The sequence below is a fragment of the Culex pipiens genome, chromosome 3 (assembly GCF_016801865.2).
Source record: "Culex pipiens pallens isolate TS chromosome 3, TS_CPP_V2, whole genome shotgun sequence".
In the NCBI taxonomy this organism is placed as follows: Eukaryota; Metazoa; Arthropoda; class Insecta; order Diptera; family Culicidae; genus Culex; species Culex pipiens.
The window spans coordinates 169522974-169548571 of NC_068939.1; the positions used below are offsets into that span (position 1 = coordinate 169522974).

General features: G+C 36.3%; 3 protein-coding genes across 8 annotated transcripts in view; 2 read left to right on the plus strand and 1 right to left on the minus strand.

Moving 5' to 3' along the window:
• LOC120417667 (G protein-activated inward rectifier potassium channel 3-like) overlaps window positions 1-6343 on the plus strand; it is a 241409-nt gene extending 235066 nt beyond the window's left edge. For 3 of the 4 annotated variants that reach the window (XM_039579791.2, XM_039579793.2, XM_052710501.1), the window contains one exon: window positions 5933-6072. Coding sequence is in view for 1 of the 4 variants with exons in the window: in XM_039579794.2 (XP_039435728.1) it covers window positions 5933-6051 (119 nt within the window). In the remaining 3 variants the exon portion in view is untranslated. Of the gene's footprint in view, window positions 1-5932 lie in introns of all 4 variants that reach the window. The other variant, XM_039579794.2, reaches the window with a different exon arrangement.
• LOC120417666 (G protein-activated inward rectifier potassium channel 3-like) overlaps window positions 6236-25598 on the plus strand; it is a 39921-nt gene continuing 20558 nt past the window's right edge. For 2 of the 3 annotated variants that reach the window (XM_039579787.2, XM_039579790.2), the window contains exon 1: window positions 16202-16689. In XM_039579787.2, coding sequence (XP_039435721.1) covers window positions 16457-16689 — 233 coding nt within the window. In that variant the 5' untranslated portion in view covers window positions 16202-16456. Of the gene's footprint in view, window positions 6579-16201; window positions 16690-25598 lie in introns of those variants that run through there. The other variant, XM_039579788.2, reaches the window with a different exon arrangement.
• LOC120417670 (uncharacterized) lies at window positions 22122-23473 on the minus strand. Its single transcript, XM_039579800.2, has 2 exons — window positions 22457-23473; window positions 22122-22399 (listed from the first exon to the last, which is right to left on the minus strand). The coding sequence occupies exons 1-2, from the start codon at window positions 23414-23416 to the stop codon at window positions 22148-22150; spliced, it is 1212 nt and encodes a 403-aa protein (XP_039435734.1). The 5' UTR covers window positions 23417-23473; the 3' UTR covers window positions 22122-22147.

Genomic DNA, 25598 nt, shown 5'->3' on the forward strand with positions numbered 1-25598 from the left:
GTTTTACTTCACCATCCGATAGAAGCTCAGTGGATAAGGCGGGAATCGAACCCGCGTCTCATAGCATCATCGGGATCGGCAGCCGAAGCCGCTACCCCTGCGCCACGAGACCCATACCCCACCCCACTCACGACATGGAGTACAGCACTCTATTTGCGCATGTCAACGCCAACTAGATCACTTGGCACCACCATCTTTTTTTTTAGGAGAAGGAAAACGCTGAAAATTTTCCACTTTGAACAAATTTTGTTCTCTATCCCGGAACGGGAACCGCGCGACCTTGGCCGGCGATTACGGAGTTCAGCGAGTGTAGATTACGGTCGTTTAAGCTTGATGGTCGTCCAGGCAATGTCCGATATGATTACGTATTCTCTGTCAGCGTTTGAACAAGAGCAACTGTAACTGCATCGTACGTCGCCGGGCCGGGTGACGTCCACCCACGCGATGCACTCTACACTTTACCGTGTGTGTTCTAGTGAATTCTTCCATATTTTAAACCGGCAAGTAGCGGGCACGTGCGATGGCGAGTTTGAGTTTAATATTCATCGATCGTGCATTCAGTGGCGGTGATTTATGATCGCCACCATTAAGGACAGACCAGACAACTAGTCTGCCGCACTAATCAGCTTCTCAGATTAAGCCGCGTGTTGTTTACAAACAACCAGTCAGTCGCAGAGTCCACGCTGATAAGCAAGAGCATTCGCCAAACAGCTGATCTGGGTCGCAGCGTAGTGACCTGTGACCTGAGGCTCGCAAGTTGTAGCAGATCGATACAATTTCAAACTCTTAATTAAAGAAAAATACAAAATAATGGCTAAACGTGAAAAATTACAACAAATTAAGGGTGTTTTTTGCTAATTGATTACACATTTTTGCATTTTTCAAAAATCACAAGAGCTCATCGTTCGTGTTCCAGGGAACAACTTTGCCGAAGAGTGCGAAAAGATTCGTCGACAGTTAAGAATGTTCGATAATTGGCAATACTTTGAAATTTTGGATGTCATAAGCATTGTATTATATTTTATAGTCAATATTTGTTTGAAATTTAGATTTAAATTTGAAATTTCGAATATTTCTGTTTCTATTGCAAGCCTCATTTTGAAATCAGCTATCCAAAAATTCAATGAAACTCACAGATCACACACAGAGATCACCGGACGGTCGCTTGCCGGACCATTAATCCTGAGCTGATCTGCAAAGAGAGATTTACCTTTTTTGTTCACGACTGCCGACCGTGTATCCTCTGCTCTTATTTCAAAGCTGTTTGTCGAGTTCAAATGGATGTCAAATTTGCAATTAAATTATCACCTCTACTCGCGGCTCTGTATACGAAACGGATGATGTTTGCAGCGTGATGTGAGATCAGCGTTACTGAAAAGGGCCGCGGCCTGGAGATCGGCGCTTAAGTGTGTGAGAATTGTCGTTTTCCGGAGGAACTTGCTAATTCAAGTCTCAGTTTTGCTCGAAACACAAAAATATTTGGATTGACGGTTGAGAAATGCAAATTTAAATAACTATTTATATAAGTTTTCAAAACGTCCAACTCGAGCACGTGTTTTCCTAATTTGGCTAAAACAATTCGTCACCGATTTAAACTAGTCGCGCTAGAACAGTCGCATCAATTCAGCGGCAACGGCAGCAATACGGGCAATTGCATAATCGCCGCTGTCATTTTGTCGTTGGTAGCGTGCACGGCACGGTGTTACAACATTTGGAATTGTCACGACACACGGTGGTAATTTATTTGACTCGATCTACAACACACTTTGTATTTTATCAATTTCACTAAAACGGTACCCAAAAACTGGAAATTGATTCAATTTATATTTTGAATACAACTTGCACATTGAGTCATTCCGATAACAGAAGAAGTAATATTGTCAGTCTGTAACTTTCTGATCGATTTGGTGTCTTCTGCAAAGTTGTACTGCCAAGAAAGGCATTGTTGCCCCACGTGAATATTTTACATTTTTTCCAGTTAACGAGCCAAACTTTTTCTTTTAACTTTTAGATGCCTAAAAGCAGATGAAGTACATACACGGAGAAAAAAGAGTTCCCAAAAACGTGAACAAGCGTTCATGAAAATGGGAACCACGAGCAAAGTGTTTTCATGGTACGTTTTTCAAAATCGTACCATGGGATTTGAACACTTTGTTCGAGGTTCCAATTTACATGAACGCTTGTTCACGATTTTGGGATTTTTTTTTCTCCGTGTAGTTCTAACTAATTTTTTTAATTCAAAAGATTAAATTCACACAGTAAAAAAATATGTAAATTTGGAAGGTGTAATTTTGGAAGGTTGAATATTACCTCTTTTTAGATGTAATTTAACCTTAATTTAGACTGATAAAGTTACATTACATCAGAAAAGTGGTAAAATTACACATTTTCAGAGGTAAAATTACACATTTTATCTGACAGAAAAGATGTACCCCTTCCCAGATGTAATATTACCATGATTTTTTTTACAGTGTAGATTTACACACAATGTTTGTTTAATGGGAGCGTTCTTTTATTACGTAACGCAGCAGGGGAGGAGGGGGGGGAGGTCGGATGCCGTGTTACGCCCCATACATTTTATTTAAATTTTGTATGGAAATTTTGTTACGAGGGAGGGGGGGGGTGGGGGTGGAGGGGGTCTGAAAATCCGATTTTTGCGTTGTAATAAAAGAACGCTCCCTTAACCATGAGATAAAGGTTTGAATTTCTGGACAGAGTCGATTCTGATCAAAACTTTTCTGTAAAAATTGTCATACTCTTAAAGGGTCATCCATTGACACAATTATGGACAAACGCCGGAAAAAAAAACATTTTTAATTGGCTTCCTCTATGCCCAACCATTCATCCCTTTAATAGTTTTTTGAACCTTTTTCAAAATTCTCTGGAGTTTCCTTTTAAGGATCCGAATTTTGGTTGCGGGGCGCCGGCCTTCAAAAATGACTTTTAAAAATACATTGGTGTTTTGTGGCTAAAAAATGTATGAAACGGTATTTTTCTGACAAGTGCATTCGAAAGCTCTGCTCATTTCCTTTCCAAAACTCCCCTAGACATCAAGGGTTCGTTGAAGTTTTGCAAAGTTATTAGCAATTTTGTAGACGCGCCTAAGTAAAAAAAATACCAATTTAAAAAAATGTTTTAGCTTCGTGGCGCCGAGATGAGGACAAATTTAACCAACCAAACATGGTTTCGTTCATAACTTGGTGGGGGCTATTGGAAAAGTACACTGCTTTTGATTTTTGAGCACCTTGTGTAAATAGTGGTCCACTTTCAGCGAGAATTACTCTTATTTAAAAAAATATAAGAGAGAAAAAAGAAATTTCCCTACTTTTTTCTTTTTTTTTAACTTTGTTCATACGCCTTTGGTTGCTGAAAAATGGCCATGCCATGATAAAAACAACAGGAAAAAAGATTTGGGTGTTTTGTTTTGTCAGTGTTGATAAAATAATAAAAAAATATCCAGATATCAAAGTATAGACGAAACTTTTTACGGTACTGTGTATCAACATTTCACAAAACATTCAAATATTTGTAAACAAACTCAAACATGTTAAATATAATTAACAACGCAGGAAAATGCTTCAATTTTTTTAGTTGAACAAACTCATATTTCCATTAAAATTTTAAAGTTTTATGGAAAATAAATTGTCCCCCGATTTTTCGGACTGATTTTTTAGGAGCGTGTGTGGGGTAATCGGCATAAAATTTTAAAAATATTTGCAATGCCCTAACTAAAAAGAAGAAGTCAAGTTTTATTTATTATTTGCAATCCCTATAGTAAAACGACGGTAAATTTTGAAATGTATACAAAATTTAGCGTTAAGTTGTAGTTTTTAGAGGGAAAAAAATCAGTTGTTTTAAATAAAATACCGTAGATTTGTGAATAAATACTTATATTACAAAACGACACTACTAAGCATACAACTGTAACGAATTTTAGTATAAAAAGACACCAATTTTCACAATGTATTGAATTTTAGAATTTAACAGTTCTGCTCCAGGATGTTACATTTGCAATTCAGAGATTTGGAGAACCTTTCAACTGAGATCAATTCATAAGCCTTTACAGGGAGGGCACATGTTTCTTAGTTTAGATTTTGCTAGCTGCGTGCTCTTGTAGGCACAATGTATTGTATTTTGAAAATACCGATTTTTTTCTTCAAACTACAAAAATTTTTTAAGGGTTTTTACTAACACGTTTTTTTATTAAATTTTTGTTGTAATTTGCAAAACAGTCCAGACTCGATTATCCGAAGGCCTTGGTAAAATTTCACTTCGGATAATCGAATCATCAAAAAAAAAAATGTTTTCGTTGTCTTATTTTTGATTGTCGAGCTTAAGTATGACCCCTTAACTACTTTAATCTGACTTAGAATTTTCAAATCCAAGATATGGCTGTGATGAAATATTGAATAAATGCATTTTTTATTTAAATAGGCAATTAACCATTTAAATTTTACTGAAATGGAGGCGCAGGATTCAAATTTGAAAATAAAAATAGAAAAAATAGAAACAGAAAAACTTGAAGATAAAAAAATGAAATTTTTTTTTTGTTCATGATTCGATTATCCGAAGTCCTGTACAAACCTTCGATAATTGAGCTTCGGATAATCGAGGCTTCGGAAATTCGAGTCTGGACTGTATATGTATGAAACGACGCAAAATTTTGAATGCATTCTTACTTATTTAGAGTTTTTAGCATAAATTATTAAAATTTTCACAAAATACCATATTGTTCCTATACAATTCAAATTTTCATAAGGCTGGTAAAATTTTAGTTAAAAATTCTTGTCCCTCTGGTGAAGGTCGAAGCATCAAATGTGAAGCAAAAAGTATCACAAAATGCATTTTTATAGTTTTGTAGATAAATTGCAAAGCATCAATGATTCTTTGAAAATAATTTTTTTTTTCAAACACAAGTTACTGATGAAGACACCTTCGTTAGAATAGTTTTAGATTAGGATACTATTGAGATCATCGAAAAGTCAACCCATTCATTGTTCAATTGACTAATGAAACTGCTTTGCCGTAAAACAATTCAACAACTTCAATACACTTCGACAAGGTCGTGCACCCATGGTCAGACTCCAGAGTCATGCACTCAAATTTGTCCCGCACATTATTTGTTTACTCTCCCGAGTTGATCAGCTCAATTGTCCGACTCTCGGCTGGTCAATCGCAGCCAGCTGTGATTTCACACAAGTGGCTTAAACTAGACCTAATGCCCCCCATCCCGAGGTCCAGGTCATCACTTGCTCTCTCTTTCTCTCTCTCTTTTTTCTCTGTGACATTCTAGCTTACTCTCTTCCTCTCTCTCTGCGTGGGTTGACAAAAGCCACTTAAAAATGATGCTGCGCGAGCCGGTTTCATTGTGATTTAATTAAACCCTCTTACTAACAACTATGCTCGTTTCGGACAAATCCTCTCTCGTTCTACACTCAGTGGTTGAGTAAACGTCATTGGAATTTAACGTTTGATTTTTTTAAAGTGTTTTATTCGGCTTTTGGCTCATTTTATGAAAAGTTTTATCAATTTTGATAGTTTTAACACTGAGTTTACCCGGCTTGGCCAAAGGGTATAATCAACTGTCCGCGAGCGGTCATCCCTGGACAACCGCGGTTTGTTCTAAACTAGACGATCCGTCGCAATCCCAGTTGGCCACGGTACGCGTTCGCGAAAACTTGACCGCCGCCGCGGGTTGATCCTAGCAGGCCGTACTAACTAAACCGCAACTAACCCGTTTGACAGTTTGTGTGTGTGTGTGTGCGTGCGTGCTTTTGTCCTAACCAGTCGCGTCGCCTACTCTGCGGTTAAGGTGAAGTTCAGTGTCAAATGTCACTCAATACACTCACGCGCGTACACGTCAAATTGAGATGAACCGACTAATTGGATTTAATTAAGCGACTTTTTTTTCTTCTCTCGAACGAATCCGCAGAACTGACCGACGACAGTGAGTGCGGAGTTGCGGCCGAGGAACCACGGCTGGCGGTGGACGATTCCGGGTCCGGAAGTGCCGCGGAATTGTGCCGGGGCGAGGAGGAGGACGGTTGCTGAGCAAACGCGCGCGAACAAAAGTGTTGATAATAAGTGGATGCGTTTTACTTCCGGCGGTTGTTTTGATTTGATTTGTTAGTTTTTTTCGAGGGAAAAAAGTTCGTTCCATTCATTTTTAGCGTGTAACAGTCATATCGTAGGCTAAGTGTGATTTTAAAAGTAAGCCCAGAATAGCGCAAGAAGAAGCTGTAAGCTGCAATTGAATGAAATTCATCATTTTATACTAGTGAGTAAGATTTTTAAAGATTGAAAACAAGCAACAAAAAAAAGTAGATTTCAAAATAAAGTGAAATAGTCCTAAAAAAAAGTCAACATTAGTTCTGCGAGAAAATGTCCGACCGGCAATTGGCTCTGATGGCCGAGGAGAAGAAACCGCTGGCGGCGAGGATTTTTATGCGGCCCGGTGTAATCGAGGAGGAGCCGGACTCGCTGGACAGCGTGATCGGGAATCTGCCGCTGACGATTGTTCCGAGCTTGGCCCGTATTTCGACCCATGGCAGTGGGTTTAGCCGGCAGGAGAGTGTGAGGTAAGTTTACATGTTAGCTCAAAGTTACCTTCGATTACAGTTTTGTTCCGTTTTTCCTACAATGTTATCATCGTGCTCATTGAAGGAGAAGTTAAACCTATTAACACAAAACTTGAGAGTTCCGAAGGATGGTCAATACTTAATGGTCTTTAGTCTACCAAAGATACCACTTAATGCAACCTCAATTGGTTTGCTCTTCAAGTGCTTTTGTCGGAAGGGATTAGGAACTGAAGGACTGAAGAAGATAATTTGCATCGGGGTCATTCTCCGCCAACTCACACATCAGTTACTCTGACCCCTCTTCGATTTGCGTGATACTTTGTCCTAAGGGGTAACTTTTGTCCTTGATTACGAAACCCAGACTGTTTTTTGATAACTCGTGGCGGAGGGGCGGTAAGACCCCTTCTATTTTTTGAACATGCGAAAAAATGTGTTTTTCAATAATTTGCAGCCTGTAAAGGTGATGGGATGGAAATCTGGAGACAAAGGGACTTTTATTTGAAATTTTCACGCTCAATTTGATGGCGTACTTAGAATTCTGAAAATAAAATATCATAAAAATTTCAAAATGATTATTTCATGCAATATTTTTTTTAATGAAAAGCCCAATAAAAAATGGCAAATTTTTTAAGTGTAGCTATTTTGTCTGAAAACTTCTAAGCAATGCTTTGCCGAAGACACCAAATTGATCAGAAAATTGGTTCTCTGGAAACATATTTTTAAACATTGTTTTATCGCTTTCTTGCTAAAACATCACTGCTTTTTCCAAGAATAATTTAAGAATTTTCAGTTTAGACGGGCTTCGATTAAAAAAAATCGCCAAAAATCCATTTTTCAATCAATTTTTGGTCTTTTAAAGGCATTGCAAAGAAGAACTCTTACAATTTTAGAAAATTTAAGGGTTGGAAATTTGACTTGTTTTATTTAACTTTGCCAATGTTTTTAAAAATGTAATTTTTTTAGGGGTCAACTTTGGCTGTGTTTTTAACGAGCATTTCCACCTGAAGTGTGCAAGAAAAAATACAAATTTGAAAATTACCCTCTCCGATCCTGCTCAAATTTTGCAGGGCTGTTGCTATCAAAACATGCAAGAATCCCGAATTTCGTCCAACTCGGACCACCCCCTCAATTTTGGTACCTCCCCAAAAAATCGACTTTTTGGCGATTTTTGAGCAAAACCCCAATTTTCAAACGGCGATAGCTCAGGAACCACAAATCTTAGAAGGTCGGTCTTAGACTCAGTAGAAATCCATATCCGTTATCAAAATATCGATTAAGATGTTTTTTCTACATGTATTGCGCAATTGAAAACTTTAAATGGCCGTATCTCAAAACAGCCCTATTTATTTTTTAAATTTGACCTCACCATCGCATTCCCCTGCCAATTTTACATAAGAATCACTTATCGACAGAAAGGAATATGTTTCGTTCCAGAGATATCAAATTTTAAAGTTTTGAGTTTTTGAGATTACCTAAATCAGCTTCATTTTTTCGATTTTTTGGGGAGGTACCAAAATTGAGGGGGTGGTCCGATTTGGACGAAATTCGGGATTCTTGCATGTTTTGATAGTATCAACAGCCCTGCAAAATTTGAGCAGGATCGGAGAGGGTAATTTTCAAATGCTGTTCCGCTTCAGATGGAATGACCCATATTTTAAGTAGAAAGAAATATGCAGTTATCTTTGTGGTGTCCCAGACTATGCCTCTATGATTTTTTTTTTACAATTTAAATGATAATGGTGCCATTTTATAGCAGAAAATGTGAAAAACAAGCAAAAAATTGTAAAAGTTACTGTAAAAACATGAAAAAATTAGATAGGCAAAATGTTATGATTGGAGGGGGTAGAATAGGCCAAATACTACCAAAAAAAAACATAAACTAAACAAGATAAATGCAAATTAAAATACTAAAAATGAATCAAGAAAAACATAAAACACCAGAAAAATTAAAGTTTTCGAAAAAAATGTGCTGTATAGGGTAAAATGACATCACAAAAAGTTATTTTATCAGCTTTTTTTTTTAATAAAAAAAGAATAGCTATATTTTGGAAAAATGCTAAAAGCCGCAGTTTTGCTTTATAAAAAGTTAAATTTGTTTAACTGTTCTTGATGTCTTGATTAGTATTCTGTAAAACCTTACACGAATTCTCGAAACGAAATATAAAAAAATATATAAAAGTTGAAATAACAAGCCATAGTCTCAACATTTGAATGAAAAAAGTGTTTTGAAATGCATTTTACACTAGTTAAGTTGTTTTGCAATCATTAGTTTTCAAAAAAGGAAGGTTTGACGAAAACAAAACTTTTAGCGAAAAAAAACTTTCTGAGGTACTGTACATCGAAAAAATTTAACTATTCAAAGTATTTTTAAATAAACTCAAACATGCCTAAAGGTTTCCAAACGCATAATTTTCATTGACATTTTGAAGCTTTTGAAAAATATAAAAATGTAAATAAATATAAAAATAAAAATAAATACGATCGGTTTTTTAATGTTTTTGAAGTCAGATTATTTTCAGGATCTATTGACCATGAAAGATAGATTAAAAAAGGATAGAGAACTTGCAACAATATTTATGAAGCAAAACTTTTTCATTTATCGAAATTATTCAAATTTGAAAGAATGTATCTAAACTATTCCAACGATTTTTATAAATAAAATAAAAACTTTATAAATAAAATAAAAACAAAATATTTTAGAAGTAGTATTTTTTAAAAAGAATCGCTAATATTTGAAAGAATGGAAAAACCACAAAATCTTTACTACAGTCAAGAATAGGTTTTTCAAAATAAAATAAAAAATTAAAAAAAATATTTTAGAAGTCGACATTTTTTTTTGGAAGAACTGCTCATATTTGAAATAATGAAAAAAACTCACAAAAATATTTTGGAAATAGAAATCTAATCAGCTGAGAACAATCTAAAATGCCGTTTTCTGAATTGATAATCATATTCAGGCTTGGGCTCGTTTAAAAATATTTTGAACTTTTATTAAATTACAATGTTCAGCACCGCAAAAACTTTTTTTTTTCTCGCAAAAATAAAATTTTCGTCAATACTTAGAAATGGTGTATAATTCATTTTAAAACACTTTTTTTCATTTAAATGTTGACACCGTGGCCTGTAATTTTAATTTTCAACTTTTCATTCAAGGCAAGCAAGCAATTGGATGCTGCGGATGAGACTATTCCCTGTTAAGTTAGGCATAACAAATGGTAAAATCTTAGACAACCGGCTGTGGAAAGATAGAACCAAAATTATGTGTTTTTTAAAGATTTTTTTCAGAAGATTATATTTATAATTATTTGTTTATTTTTTTCACATTCGACCTTTTGTCTTTTCGACCTTTTGTCCATTCGACCTTTTGTCCATTCGACATTATGTCTTCAGACATTTTGTCGCACATCCATCAAAAGTTATTAGCATTTCAGTGTAAATAACACAGCAAAAAATGTTGAATTTTGGAATGTTGAAAATTTAATTGGTTGAATATTACCTCTTTTTTGAGTAAACCTAAACAATGAGTAAAAATGTGAAACTGATGAAAATTCATCATTTTCTGATGTAAGATTACATATTTTTTTCGACACAAGATCTGTCACCATTTCCTGATAAATATTACCACCATTTTTTTCTGTGAAAATAAACACTTTTTTTAGTCTGGGTCTCAAATATTTTGATGAAAATGGCAATTAAAAGCCTTTTTTATTAGAAATTTATAAATAAACGTTACACAATTCTGAGTAGTTAACAAGCGATAACACGAGTTTTTTTTTCAAATAAATATTTGAAATGTTTTGCATGATGATGTCTTGGATCAATGACTGTCAATGATGGTTCTGGATCTGGATTCTAAAAATAACATGTAAACAAGTATTTTTGTATGATGCATTCTCAATCAAGATTTTCTAAAGTTTTTTAAAAAAACATGGCCGCCAAATGGCCGACCGGGAATGATACCTTTTACAGCTTAAAATTCAAATGATCACCTATTGAAAATTCCAAATCTGACACCAATTTCATCGGTCTCCTCACTGATAACCAGTTATGGCTAGACATTTCGAAAACAATATGTCTAGCTGATACCGCTTTTCAATCTACCAATCCTGCTATTCCAAAAATATCTTAAAAACTGAACAAAATACCGGATAAATTGTCACACTTCAAGTGGCACTTGCGAAAAAAATAAGGTCGACACTTCGAATGCGTGATTGAAACCGCCAATTTGCTCAGCCGATTATCAGAGTAGGCCGTTGCTGCTCTAGTCCCCTGTAGTGAGAGGGCACGTGGTCACGCGAGGTTTACCCGACCAATTATCATGGCTTGCTTGAGGGTGGGAGGTGTTTTCGATCTTTATCGAAACGTCCAAAGAAACATCTTCTTCTTTTTTTCCTGCGCAGAGACGTTGATAACGTCGTCGATCGGTAACACGTTCGCCAAGGACGATTCTAATCGCGTTACGAAACAATAACCGTTGTTGTTGAAGGGAAATGGGTTCTGACCGCGGTCAACAGTCGATTTATCTATGACTGCATTGATAAGGAATACCTAGAACAAGGGAGGTGTTGTTGAGTGGGAAAAAGAGACTGCCAACAAATAAAAGATGCTATAATATGGCTTTCATCGGCCTGGGTAGATAGGAGTTTGTGGTAGCAAGTGTGATGATAATTGAAAAAGCTTTTATTCAGGTGTTTACTGGTTTGGTTACATGACAACAAACTTGGCAATTTTTGATCATAAATTGAGTGTTAATCAAGCTTTAATACAATTCAGAGTTGTTTTTGAGGTAAAATGCATTACTCATCGTGAAATTTACATCAGCTGTAAATTGATTTCCGCTAAAAGTTCCACCCACCGGAATGGTCATCAATCATTCCAGATATTTGCGCTACTTTAAAGACGTCACTGTTTGCAGGTCGGACTTCGTCAAAATCGCGTGACGTTAGGTAGGATTGTCGTGCGCACAGGCGTAACGTTTATGGCTTTCCCTTTATATCAATCAAAACAATGTATTTCGTCAACTACCGGTACCGATCGATCAAATCTCTTGTCATTGGATGGAAATTCTTTTTAAAATGTTTAGTTAAATTACCAATCTCTCCAGCAGAGTTAATCTTCACCGAATAAAAGTACCTACTCAAGAATACTGTTTGAAGCTGTCCAAAGTGCACCCCCTCCCCTCTGTTTGTCGGGCAGAATACTATTGACTGTCTTTCTGACACTTCGAGTGTCACGACGATACAAAGTCTACCTTTTGTTTCTGTTTTATTTACAATCAATCAACAGTTCGATAACATTGAAGGCAAACGGAAGGAAATCGTAACTTTTTGTTACTTTAGGTTAGCTATACTGTTTTTTTAACAATGCTTAAAAAGTCTCTAAGTATTTTCATTAAATTTATTTGTTTTTATACTCTAGGGAAAAATGGTGGCCATAATGGCGGTAATGAAATGTTGAATAAAAAGGCATTTTTTTGATCGATTTGGTGTCTTGGGCAAAGTTGTAGGTATGATTATGGACTACACTGAAAAAAATGATACACGGTAAAAAAAAACTTGGTGATTTTTTATTTAAGTTTTTGTCACTAAAACTTGAATTGCAAAAAAACGCTATTTTTATTTTTTTTTTATTTTTTGATATTTTTTAGAGGACATCAAATGCCAACTTTTCAGAAATTTCCAGGTTGTGCAAAAAATGTTTGACCGAGTTATGAATTTTTGAATCAATACTGATTTTTAAAAAAATCGAAATATGGGTCGCAAAAAAATTTCAACTTAATTTTTCGATGTAAAATCAAATTTGCAATCAAAAAGTACTTAAGTGAAATTTTGATAAAGAGCACCGTTTTCAGGTTATAGCCATTTTCAGGTAACTTTTTTGAAAACAGCAGCAGTTATTCATTTTTTTAAATTAATGCTCATGTTTGCCCACTATAAAAAAAAAAAAAATTTGAAAGGCTGAGAAAATGCTCTATATTTTGCATTTTTGGACTTTGTTGATACGACCCTTAGTTGCTGAGATATTGCCATGCAAAGGTTTAAAAACAGGAAATTTGATGTTTTCTAAGTCTCATTCAAACAACCCACCATTTTCTAATGTCGATATCTCAGCAACTATAGGTCCGATTTTAAATGTTAAAATATGAGACATTCGTGAAATATTGTGATCTGTTCGAATAAAGTATTTTTATATTTTTAAAATCAAGACTAACATTTCAAAAGGGCTAAATATTCAATATTACGCCCTTTTAAAATGATAGTCTTGTTTAAAATATTGTTTTCGAAGAGATTGGAAATTTCACAAATAATGTTTCAAATTTTATAATTGAAAATCGAACCATTAGTTGCCGTGAGATATCGGCATTAGAAAATAATGGTTTGTTTGGGTGAGACTTAGAAAACATACATTTTCCTGTTTTTAAACCTTTGCATGGCAATATCTCAGCAACTAAGGGTCGTATCAACAAAGTTCAAAAATGCAAAATACAGAGAATTTTCTCAGCTCTTCAAAAATAGTTTTTTTCAGAAGTGGGCAAACATGTGCACTTATTTAAATAAATTAAAAACTGCGACTATTTTCAAAAAAGTTACCTAAAAATGGCTTTAACTTGAAAACGGTGCATTTTATCAAAATTTCACAAAAGTTTTTTTTGATTTGCGACCAATTTCTGAAAAGTTGGCATTTTTTGTTCCCATTTACAAGACGATGAGATAGCCGAGATGGTTGGGGCGCGGACTTGGTATTCTGGATATGACTCTCACCAGATTGATGTTATTTTTGGGGTGTGCAAAATGTATTTATTTTTCTTTTGTACATGCTTTTTGTGTACACGTTTTCTCATACAATATTACATGCTTTTGCTCACAAAGGTGATGTGCATGCTTTTGCATGCGATTTTACCATCGGATTTTTTGCTGTGTATCCGAAGGACTTGGCAAAATTTCACTTCGGATAATTGAACTTCGGATAGTCGAATCACAAAATTTTTTTTTGGTTGGTGAGCTTTAGTATGACCCTAAAACTACTCTAAAGTGATTTAGAATTTTTGAAACCAAGATGGCGGTAAAAATGGCGATGATTAAATAGTGAAAAAAAATGCATTTTTTAATTTAACAGGCAATCAACCATTCAAATTTGACTAAAATGGGGTCACAGAACTCGGATTTTATGTTAAAGTGAGAAAATAAAAAAGTAAGAAAACTATATTTTTTGTTCGTGATTCGATTATCCGAAGTCCCATACAAACCTTCGGATAATTGAACTTCGGATAATCGAAACTTCGGATAATCGAGTCTGAATTGTATTTAAAAAATGAAATTTTGAGTATTTTTTTAGTATTTTTAGAAAATTTGAGTATTTCCTAAATTTTGTGTTATAACTTTCGAAATGTATGAAAAAATCCCAATCATTTGATTCCCATACTGTTAAAAACTGAAATTTTGAGTACTTTTTCGAAAATACGTAGTTTTGTGAAAAAATTGTATTTTCATAAAAAAATAACCATTTTCGAAATATAAGAGAAAATTCCGATCATTTGACACCTATATTATTTTATATTTGCTCTGTGCTGCAGTTTTGCACGCCTCGTTTTTGCATCCCTCATATACGCTGCTAAACCCAGGCATGACTGTAGTCCACATCAATACCTACAACTTTGCCGAAGATACCAAATCGACCAGATTTCTAATTCTAGATTTTTATTTGAACAGTAGGGGAAATATACCCATTTCAAGCCTAATAAGCGGTCATGTTTGAATGATGCTGGATAATCTGGAGTGTTCCTTGAAATTCACTAAAACCAAGTACACCAACGAGTAGAGCAACTTTTTGTGAACATTTCTGTTTATTTTCACTTTTATTAAAAGTTATGCTATTCCTTTTACAAGCATTAAAAAATATATTTCCCAAATGCATTCTAATCAGTCGAGTGCATTGGGCCACGCTCATTTTTCTATTTTCAGCTTAGTTCTTTTTTTCTTCCAGCGCTCTTTTGGGTCTGCTTAGTGCTGCCAAAATTGATGAAATTTTAAGCGAACACTCACGAAAAGTAGCATTTATAGAGAAAATTTCCTGGCATCACTGGCTCACTCCAACAGTTGGTGGCCACCCTTTGTTCTTTATTTGCCTTCGCTTCTCGCTCGGTTTTCTTCAGCCTTCGATTGGAATGGGTCGTCAAAATTCAAACGTCAAAAGACTTGGCGCGTTTGTTTTTTTGATGGCGCTTGCTTATTATTTACATGTTTCGGGATTATTTTTCAAGTGAGTGACTAACTAATGTGCAAAAGAACATGTTGCCGGTAGTTGGAAGCAATTTTATATCTTAAGCGCTTTGAAATCGTTATCGCAAGTGAAAAGATATTGATGGCGACTATCGTTAAGCAGTTAACCTCTGATCTTGCGTGTGGATGTGTGTGCCACGAAAATGATGAGAAATGGTCTCGCAAAATAGAAATTATGATCAAAAGTGCATCAAATTTGATCTTTTCGGCCAGTTAGTAGCATACATTTGCGTGCTTACTCGAGGTGGTGCTGTTGCTGGTAAGTTCATAGCCTATATTGTATTTTTGGAGCTTTAATCGAGCATCAAACTCTCCATATGACGAAGATAGGTGTTTGATTAGAAAGGGTATATTTCCCCTACCAATAAACATAGGGAATCACATAGTTTATAGGACATTAAAAAAAGTCAAAAAATGTTGTTTAAGAGAGCTCGATCATGTCGATTTCGGAAACTAATAACTTTTTGAGAAAAAAACCTAAAACAGAGGTGTTTCGGAAAGGTTAAAATGTAAGGATACAACTAGGGGTTAGCTCAGGAGGTACCCAGATTTGGACCACCCTAGTGGCCATTAATGACTATAATACACTGATTTCCCTACTTGATCTGTTTATTGATGAGTTGATGGAGAGTACTTTATAACTCATAACTGCTTGGAGTTTAAACACCAACCGTCTCCATGTCTACCTGCTGGTGACAGCTCTGCGCGTCACAGTAGGTGGGTGGTGGTGAGCTGGTATAACACCAATGCAGTTTACAACACACACATTCAAACGAAACCACTCCCCGTCCCACCCACCTCCGTGTCGGTCGGAACCATAAACAAATGCCATAATAAAGGCAATAAATAATCGCCAAACGATTGCTGCACGGCGGAATAACTATGGCTCGGTTGTGTCGTTGTGGCAGCTTGACGGAACTGGCAACTTTGACGTTTTGATAAAATTTGGAAACGTCAAATTGGTGAGTTGCCTTTTGTTGTTTTTTTAAAAGGGTAATGACATTTGACGTTATTTTTTGAGAAAATTAACAGAAATCGATTTGTGACAGTTACGAATGACACTGACGAGCCTGTTGAGGCTTGTCGGACATGTTCGTCCACGGAGAGGGGGAAAATTGTTTAAACTGATAACGTTCTCAATGATGATGTTTTCTATGGTAAGTATTCGCACACACACACAAATTCATTCAGACAGAGACTAACACGTGAAGTATTATTTTTCGAACTTGGACAGCTTCACCGCTGGGTCGATCGCAGAATTCGGATTAGTCTTGCACGCACGGTAGACACGAGCGAACGTCGTTCGGCAAATTATCGGCTCCCGATTTTCGATCGGAACGGGCTGCCTGCTCTTATCAATCATTTGTCCTGTTTGTGTCTGTGAAACTGTCGGAACGCCGTCGCAGACAGAGTCGTCGCGTGTGCAGGGTTCGATTTTCGAGCAATGCCGCTAATCGGCGGTGATTAGTGCCCGTACGGTAAAAGTGATTGACGAGCGGTTTTTAATCCAAGAGTGCCTCGACTTTATCGCATTGCGGGGTAATTTGCAAACCCCCCCTCAAAATAATCAAACGGATTTAGTCAAAGTCTCAGTGTGCCATGAGCTACCTCCAGAAGCACGCGCCTCCGCCGTTGGACATTGAGTCGCCGGGAACGCGCGATGACCAGAAGTTGCTGGGGAGTCCGTTTGACAAGCTGGCGCCGATGATCATCGGGGGTCATGATGCCGGATACAATAGGGCGGGAAATGGCATGCAGCAGCAGCAGGGAAGTCCGGTTTCGCCGACCTCGCCGCTGGTGTACTGTCCCCGGTCGCCGTCGCTCGGAAGGAAGTGAGTTTTTTAAAGGGTTGAAGGAGGGAGTGGGGTTGTTTGTGGCTTGGAATAAGCCCAGCTCAAGACGGGTTTCAATTTGAAAACACAAGATAAATTCAATTCAAAACAAATTTTGATTTTCACAAAACATAGAACAAGAGAACTTTCAGTTTTTTTGATAATCGGAATTTGAAAAGAGACTAGAAAAATACAAAATAAAAACAAAAAAGGCAATAGATATTTATTTGAAGTTAAAGAAACGACATATGAGCAATCCTCTCAAAAACCGGAAATTGATTTTATTTACATTTTTTGATTTGGTTCAATCTTTGTGGAGCAATTCCAGCTCACATCAGGTTTTTTTCTGATACTTTTGTACCCGAACCTCTCCGATTTCAATGAAACTTTGTGGACACGTTATTCTAGGCTTATATAAGCCATTTTTGTGTATATGGAGCCAGTTGCACTCGAAAAAGACAAGTTATTAAAATATTTTTTGAATTTTGTAATTTACTAAATTACTGCCGTTGCATTATCAAAAAGTGGTCAAAGACAAACTTGTAGGAAATTTGACGTCAAAGCCATGAGATGTTTTAATTGTTATGTTTAAAAGTCAAATTTTAAGGTGATCTCACGTTTTTTTTTCGTTCAAAATTTGTGACAAAATAGCCTAAGATGATCAAAAAAGACTCACGAAAGATGTAAGATGGTATGTCTCTCCTTTAAGAATACAAAAATCATTTAATAAAACAGTTTTTTAAGTGGTTTAAACGTCAACATTTTCAAAAACCGATACAGTCCAGACTCGAATCACGAAAAACATGTTGTTTCGTTGTCTTTTTTTCGATTGTTGAGTTAAAAACTACTCTAAAATGATTTAAAATTTTTTAAACCAAGATGGCGGTCAAAATGGCGGTGGTGAAATATAAAAAAATGCATTTTTCAATTTAAACATTCAAATTTGACTAACATGGAATAGCAGAACTCGAATCCGATTTTAAAATTAGGAAAATAAAAAAAATACGAAAAATATTTTTTTTCCTGATTTTATTATCCGAAGTACCATAAAAACCTTCAAATAATCGGAAATACGGATAATCAAGGCCTCGGATAATCAAGTCTGGACTCTAGTAGGAATCGATTCTCCAGAGAATTTTACATTAAAGTCATGTCATCATATTGACCATTGCGAATATACAGCAATTTCAAAAATAATAATGCTGGAAAAATATGGTTCATGGCCACTTTTTTAATGGTTTTTGGCCATTTCTACATGACAGGCTTGATTTTTCAGTCTCGTAAATATTTTTAACGGAAAGCTCGTACAATTTCCGATAAGTTTTCCTTTGCCACATTTTTTTTTCGAAGGTTCATAAAATTTGCAATAAAATTGCCTAAGAGAGATTGAAGACTGGATCTCTGGTCGCTGAAATACAGCGGCTTAAAGAAAAAGAAACAGAAAAATTTACGTTTTAAATTGGTTTTCAAGCCTCTTTCAAACATTGCCACATTTTCTTATGTAATTATGGATTCAAGTCGAACATTTCAAAGGGCCAAATTATCACGAACATTTAAAATGTTTGTCTTGATTCCAAAATTTCCAAAATATTTTTTTCGAGATGATCATAAAATTTCACAAATGTTTCATTTTTCAACATACAAAATTGGATGCAAATATTTGACTATAATATTTAATGGAAAATCGAATTTGCAACCGAAAAGTACTTCACAAGAACAGTGATAAAGTGCACCGTATTCGGGATGGCCCACCTAAGTAAAATGCACCAAAAACAATAGAAAAAAATACAAATGAGAAAATAAGCCATTTCGTATAAAACAACGTTTAAGAAATTACCTAATGGACCTGTTTGAAAATAATGTAAATATTTTGAAAAAAGACACTTTTTTATAAATAAGCATCAAAACAACTAGCGTGATTTGTGATGCTACCAGAAGTGAAATAATCCATTTAATTCAAATTCAATTAATTTCGATTCTTTTTATCAGTTTTTAAAATTGTGCCCACAAGTCAATTTTTTAAACACTTTCACCGCCACCAAAATAAAAATACATACAAAAAATGAAATAATAGACTATGGGCAACATTTTTATGAAAAAAGTGTTTTAAATGCATTCTACACTAGTTCAGTTGTTTTGCAATCATTAGTTTTCAAAAAATGTAAGATTTGACGAAAACACAATTTTTAGCGAAGTAAAACTTTTTGTGATACTGAACATCGAAAATTTTCAAAAATTAAAAAGACTGTGGAACATGCAATTTAAACATGCATTTTAAGTTAATTTTAGCTAATTACACTTGAATTTCTATTGAAGAAGTTTTCAAAAAAAAAAAATGTTTTTGCCCCCTGATTTTTACCCAAATTTCCTTATATCTCACAAAAACAGCCCCCCATTTTCGAATGCCAATTTCTCAGCAACTAGTGGTCAAATTTTCAATGTTAAAAATGAAATATTAGTGAAATTTTTTGATCTTTTCGAATTTTTTTTTTGATAATGTTGGAATCAAGGCTAACATTTCAAAAGGGCGTAATATTGAAAATAATCTTTTTTGCTGGGTCCGATTTTTCCTAAAAGACCAAACTTTGTAAAGAGCTCCAGAGTGCTCAAAACTTCAATGTAATATCGACGTCGTCGTGCTATCTTGTCGCACCCGCCATTTTGACGTTCCGAGAAAAACGCGTTTTAATGTTTGACCTTGAATAAACAAAAACGAAAGCACGCAATGTAAACAATAACAAACACGTTTCGTTTGGCTGACCATTCTGTGCATTGTCTCGAAGTTTGGTTGAAGTTGGTTGCTGGAGTCCTTAGTTATAATTACAAATGTTTACGGTAGTCTAACTTGTACGTGCGTCAAACGCGTTCTGACCTGATCTCCTTTTGGCCAGTTGTCGCACTTACATAAATTTTCAGGGAGTGACAAGATAGCACGACAAGATTGAAACTTTGAAACTACTTTCATATGAAAAGTGACAAAAAATTTCGGAGCTTTTTTGGGTTTCATTGAATATCTCAGGATTGAAATCGAATTTTGGGGATCTGTGAAGGTCAAATGATGAGGCATTGTGAGCTGCACAAAATGGCGTTCTTAACTCAATTTGGCCCAAAATGCACGTACGACAAGTTAGCACGACGGCGACGAAATGAAAGGTGGTTAGTTGGACTTACAAGGAAAAATAGTTTGAAGACCACAAAATACAGCCTGCCATTTGGAAAGATCACAGGAAACATTAAAATGCCGTTTTGACATTCCTTGGCACAATTTTACGTAAAATAATCAAAAAAAGAAGGAGTTCATTAACAGGACTGCGATATGATTTTTTGAAAATAAAAAGTGGGGTTTTCGACGCGCCGCCCTTGAATACTGAAACATGACAAAATCTGAAATAGGTAATCAACTTTTTACACTAAAAATTTTACCAATTAACTATATTTTTATTGGATACCAAAAGTTGCGTCTTTCAATTACGAAAAATTCTTCGTTTTTATCCCTATTTTTTTGTATGTTTTAGTGGATCAAAAGTGTCAACTTTTGAGCCAAAGTGAATGCTAAGAACCAGGACACGCCAGTGGAGCCTCAGCGGCCGCCGGTGGCCCTAGCCTAAAGCTGTCCAAAGCACTGGATCAGCTTTTTTAAATTTTCAGTGAACCTCCAAGCCAAAGCCACCGGCGGCTACTGCAACTTCTTCGGGATGTCCCGATTCTGAAGCAAAACACATTTATACAACTGTCGACGACCAGGAGTGGCCACTTACCTCAGCAACACGGCCATCCACTGCTGGTAAAGCTGTTAAAATCCACCCGCAGATGCATTCCTCACACCAATTTCTCATTACTGAATTCAGTTAAATTTACTGAAACCTGCACTACTGAAATTTTCAGTAATTGAAAACTTGCTGAAATTTCAGCAAACTTTGACAGCTCCATACAAATGTTAACTGAAGTTCAGTGAAAAACTAACTGAAAATTTCTGTACTGCAGTTTTTCAGTAAATATTAGCTGAAAACGAACATCAGAATTTGCTGTGTAGTCTAAACAACCTCCGACCTATTCGTCGGTAGGACAAAACTCACTGAAAAAAAAACCAGATAAAAATCATCTATTTGATAGCACTGCGCCTCTACCATCAGGACTACTTTTCCGCTGTTGAGTGAGCATGAAATTCACCAATGTAGAGTTTGACATCTTGAAATTTGTTTTCTTAAAAAGCCCTCATGAGCCCTCAAAGCCTTCTTTGTGAGAAAATGAGGAAGGCCCTCACACTCACCGAGAGTGTTGAGTAATTTACTCGCAGGTAACTTAGTTTTTCCTCATGGTTGAGTAACTCGTGAGTGAGTTTCCGAACTCTGTTTGTATTAGACTTGGGTTATGCTGATACAACATATCTCAGTCCCGGCTAGTAGATGATGACAGCCCTCGCGCTGCTTCCAATGACCCATCTCAGAATGGCATAGAACCTGGCGGCCGAAGGTCGAGGTCATTGGGCATTATCTGGCCCCGCCATAGAACAAAAACCAGATGATCTGCTGCTGCCATATTTTTTGGCCTGATTTCCATAGCAAAAATGGCACATGTTTATGTTTTTCTACAGAACAAAAGCTCGATCAACATGGCATTTTTGTCATTAGAGGGGTTTAATCTAAGCCCTATACAGAGGTTGTGCGTGATTTGAAGTCTTTGGAAATCAAATCAGGGTGGCATAAATTCAAAGACTTTCAAACATTACGCAATTCTGCAAATATCAACATGCAAGATTTTTTTGTTCCTACTTTTTCAACAAATCAAAGCAAGCAGATTCATCTGGAAATGTCATCTTTTTGGCTGTGCTAAAATCAAGTCAGCCGTGTCAGCCCGCTGATTCACAAACGATCGCGAAAAGTGCAACAAAATCGGACCGGTTTTTGGCTTGTTGTGTAAACAATTGTAGAGTTTTTAAAAGGTCCCAAAAACATAAAATTTGAATTTTAACTTTTTGGTTGTTTTTCGGACTTAAAAAACACTCAAAAAGCAAAAATTTGGTTTATTGGACCTATTTATGAAAAAAATCTAGAATTGTTGAATTCAAAAGGTACAAAAAGTCAATTTTTCTGGCAACCCTTCCTAGCACCACCGGCCTACTGCGATCTGCCCGCCTTGCGAAAGTGGTCGTGAGTCGAGAGAAGAGCTGTTATCAGAGCGAGGCCTTCAGCGTCTTATCGATTGGCTGTTGATGTAGAATTGTTGGGATTTTGGTCGTTGCTCCTGGAATTTAAGCATGGAAACGTGAGCTCCCCCAGTTTCAGTTTTGATCGATCTTGTTGTTTTGATAACAGTATTACTCAGTGTTCAGAAGTCGCCTTGTTGTAGTGTTAGTAATTTTAAATTATGATGGACGGTGTACTTGACTCGAATTTTTTGCATCATCATGGGCATGGGCGATGAATCATTGCTGTCTTTTTTCAACCACTTAAAATTTTCAAAATCTCGAGAAAATAGAGTTAAAACCGGCGCACACCATCGCGCAAAAGCGGTCCGCGTGGGCGGAAAGCTCGTTGGCGGTAAAGTCCACAATTCCGTAGCAGGTCAGGCCCAGCTGGCGCCGGTGCGAGTTGCGCATGGCCCGCATCACCAGCACGATCATCGGGCGGAACCGGCAGGCGAACGGGGGCTCCGCCTCCAGCTCCTGCTCCCAGTTGATGCCGTTGATGACCTGGCCGATGGAGCGGTTCTGAAAGTTGAAGGAGTGGAGAGATTGTTCTAATTTGGAGGGAAAACTGGGACAAACCTTATCAATCAGATGTGCCCCCAGTCCGGTCAGGATCCAGAACTCGAACGGCACCATCCGGAGATAGTTCTGGATGTCGATCGATTCCGTCAAGCACAGAAAGATGAACCCGTAGATCATTTTCAGCATAGCCGCGTAGTACGCAGCTAGAAAGGTACCATTTAGCAGAGAACTTGCCACGTCCACGGTTTCCAGCAGCTGCTCGTGACGCTGAAGACAGGTTTGAAACTCTTCGTGCAGGTGGATCCAGTAAAAGTGCTTCTCCATGCGGCGTCGATGGTTCAGCGTTCCGGACACGCGTTCCAGCCGGGCTGCGGTTCGAGCTTTGGTTCGATCCAACAGTTCCTTGTACTGCTTGACGATGCTGCCTAACTCGTTGATGAGTCCCTTGAGGATCAGGTAGATGGTGATGTTGTTCGCCAGTACTGTACAAGTAATACAAATCGGCATGACGTAGCGGTAGATGTTCTCACAAATCATGTGCAAAGTGACACTAAAGTCACTCAACTTCAACGGAAAGTCCAAACTGTTGTACCTGACGAATGTCTTCCTCGCCATTGGACCAAACAGCACAACTAAGCTAACCAGTCGAACAATTCCAAAAGAGTTCTGCCTTCCATGTTCCAAATTGACAAACCTCCGAACAACCACAATCGATTCGTAATTCCGCACAACGATCCCAGCTCGTACCACCGTCCACACCCCTTCAATCACCACGTGGACGCTTTGCATCGTTACTCCCGGATTCCCTCCGCGGACCACATCCGTGACCAGTTGCCACGTCATCACGAGCAACCCCACCAGCACCACCGCACGGTACACCGCCCAGCAAAAGCGCAGCCCACGCGAGCCGGCACCGCCCAGTCGAAGCCCACCGACGGCCATCAAGTAGTCCACGCCGAAGAAGTAGTCCGCCGAGTTGAGCTGGCGGCACAGCCTGCTTAGAACCGACCAGGGCATTGTGGGGATTTGTACTGGAAAAAGTTTCGTTTTTCTTTGCAGAAATAAAAATCGATGCATGGGACATTTTAATAATTTAGGACTTTTCGTTTTTGCGCAAAGTATAAAGCTGCGTAAGGACGTATGCAACGGTTCCCACGTGGCACTGGAAGTGGTGTTTGGAACTAGCAATTTGTTTGTCACATCAAAGGAGGCTATTTAACCGGCTTTAACGTATAGTTATGAAAGTGGGTTAAGGTTGGTTGCACGCGCGAATGATTGTTACTTGCTGTGATGTTTTAATATTTTATTTTTGTACTTTTTTATGATCTGAAAAAATCATTTTGCATCTATGTTGAAAAAAATAGAAAAAAAATTTCTTGAAGATTTTTTTTTCGATTTTATAGGATATTTCTTCTGGATTCATGGATTCATGTACATATTCGTCATTTTTTATGAATATGTTTTCAGAGATCCTGAATTAAAATATTTCAGCAAATTTTTACATCGAATAAAATTTTCCAGCGTAAGAATTTCCAAATTTGTAGCATTAATTCAAAATTGTCATGAAAAAACAACAACATATTACCGGATAAAAATTTGAGCATTGCACAGGTTTTTGTTTTTTTCTCAGTCCTCTGCCATATTGCATCCATTGCATCCCAATTTTAAACATTTTCCAATCAATCAGATTGGAGAGAACAGTTTGCAAAGCCAGTTCCCTAAAACGTATCAAATCAATACAAGCAGAGCAGTTCTCTACGAAATCGGTCTTTTTTCTTCAATTTTAATTTTTGTATTTTTTAATCCGGATGAAACTTTTTTGGTGCCTTCGGTATGCCCAAAGAAGCCATTTTGCATCATTAGTTTGTCCATATAATTTTCCATACAAATTTGGCAGCTGTCCATACAAAAATGATTGGTATATGAAAATTCAAAAATCTGTATCTTTTGAAGGAATTTTTTTGATCGATTTGGTGTCTTCGGCAAAGTTGTAGGTATGGATAAGGACTACACTGAAAAAAAATGATACATGGTAAAAAAAATTGTGATTTTTAATTTCACTTTTTGTCACTAAAATTTGATTTGCAAAAAACACTATTTTTATTTTTTTTGTTTCCTGATATGTTTTAGGGGAAATCAAGCGCCAACTTTTCAGAAATTTCCAGAACGGGCAAAAATCTTTGACCGAGTTATGATTTTCTGAATCAATACTTATTTAAAAAAAAAGCATTGAATTTACAATCAAAAAATACTTGAGTGAAATTTTGATAAAGTGCACCGTTTTCAAGTTAGAGCCATTTTAGGTAACTTTTTTTAAATAGTCGCATTCATAAATTTTTAAAAAAATTGGGCCCATGTTTGCCCACCTTTGAAAAAAAAAATTGAAAAGCTGAGAAAATTTTCTATATTTTGCTTTTTTGAACTTTGTTGATACGATCCTTAGTTGCTGAGATATTGCCATGCAAAGGTTTAAAAACAGGAAAATTTATGTTTTTTAAGTCTCACCCAAACAAACTACCTTTTTCTAATGTCGATATCTCAGGCACTGATGGTCCGATTTTCAATGTTAAAATATGAAAAATTAGTGAATTTGTTCGATTATTTCGAAAACAATATTTTTATTTTTTAAATCATGACTAACATTTCAAAAGGGCCAAAAAAGCAATATTACGCCCTTTTGAAATGTTAGTCTTGCTTTAAAAATTTGAAAATATTGTTTTCGAAAACATCGGAAAATTTCGATTTAGAAAACATCAATTTTCCTGTTTTTAAATCATTGCATGGCAACATCTCAACAACTAAGGGTCGTATCAACAAAGTTCAAAAAAGCAAAATATAGAGAATTTTCTCAGCTTTTCAAAAATATTTTTTTTCACGAGTGGGCAAACACGGGCACCAATTTAAAAAAAAATTATAACTGCAACTATTTAAAAAAAAGTCACCTAAATATGGATTTAACTTGAAAACGGTGCACTTTATCAAAATTTCACTAAAGTTCTTTTTGATTGCAAATTCAATTTTACATCGAAAAATGAAATTGAAAAAATTTTGCGACCAATATTTCGATTTAAAAAAAAATCAGTATTGATTAAAAAATTCATAACTCGGTCAAAGATTTATTGCACAACCTGGAAATTTCTGAAAAGTTGGCATTTGATGTCCTCTAAAACATACCAAAAAAAAAAAAAAAATAAAAATA

Excerpts from the sequence above, each read along its gene's own strand:
- LOC120417670 (XM_039579800.2), bottom strand. The coding sequence starts at position 23,416 with ATGCCCTGGTCGGTTCTAAGCAGGCTGTGCCGCCAGCTCAACTCGGCG. Across the intron at positions 22,400-22,456 it reads GGGCACATCTGATTGATAAG|AACCGCTCCATCGGCCAGGT; the intron begins GTTTGTCCCAGT and ends TTCAACTTTCAG.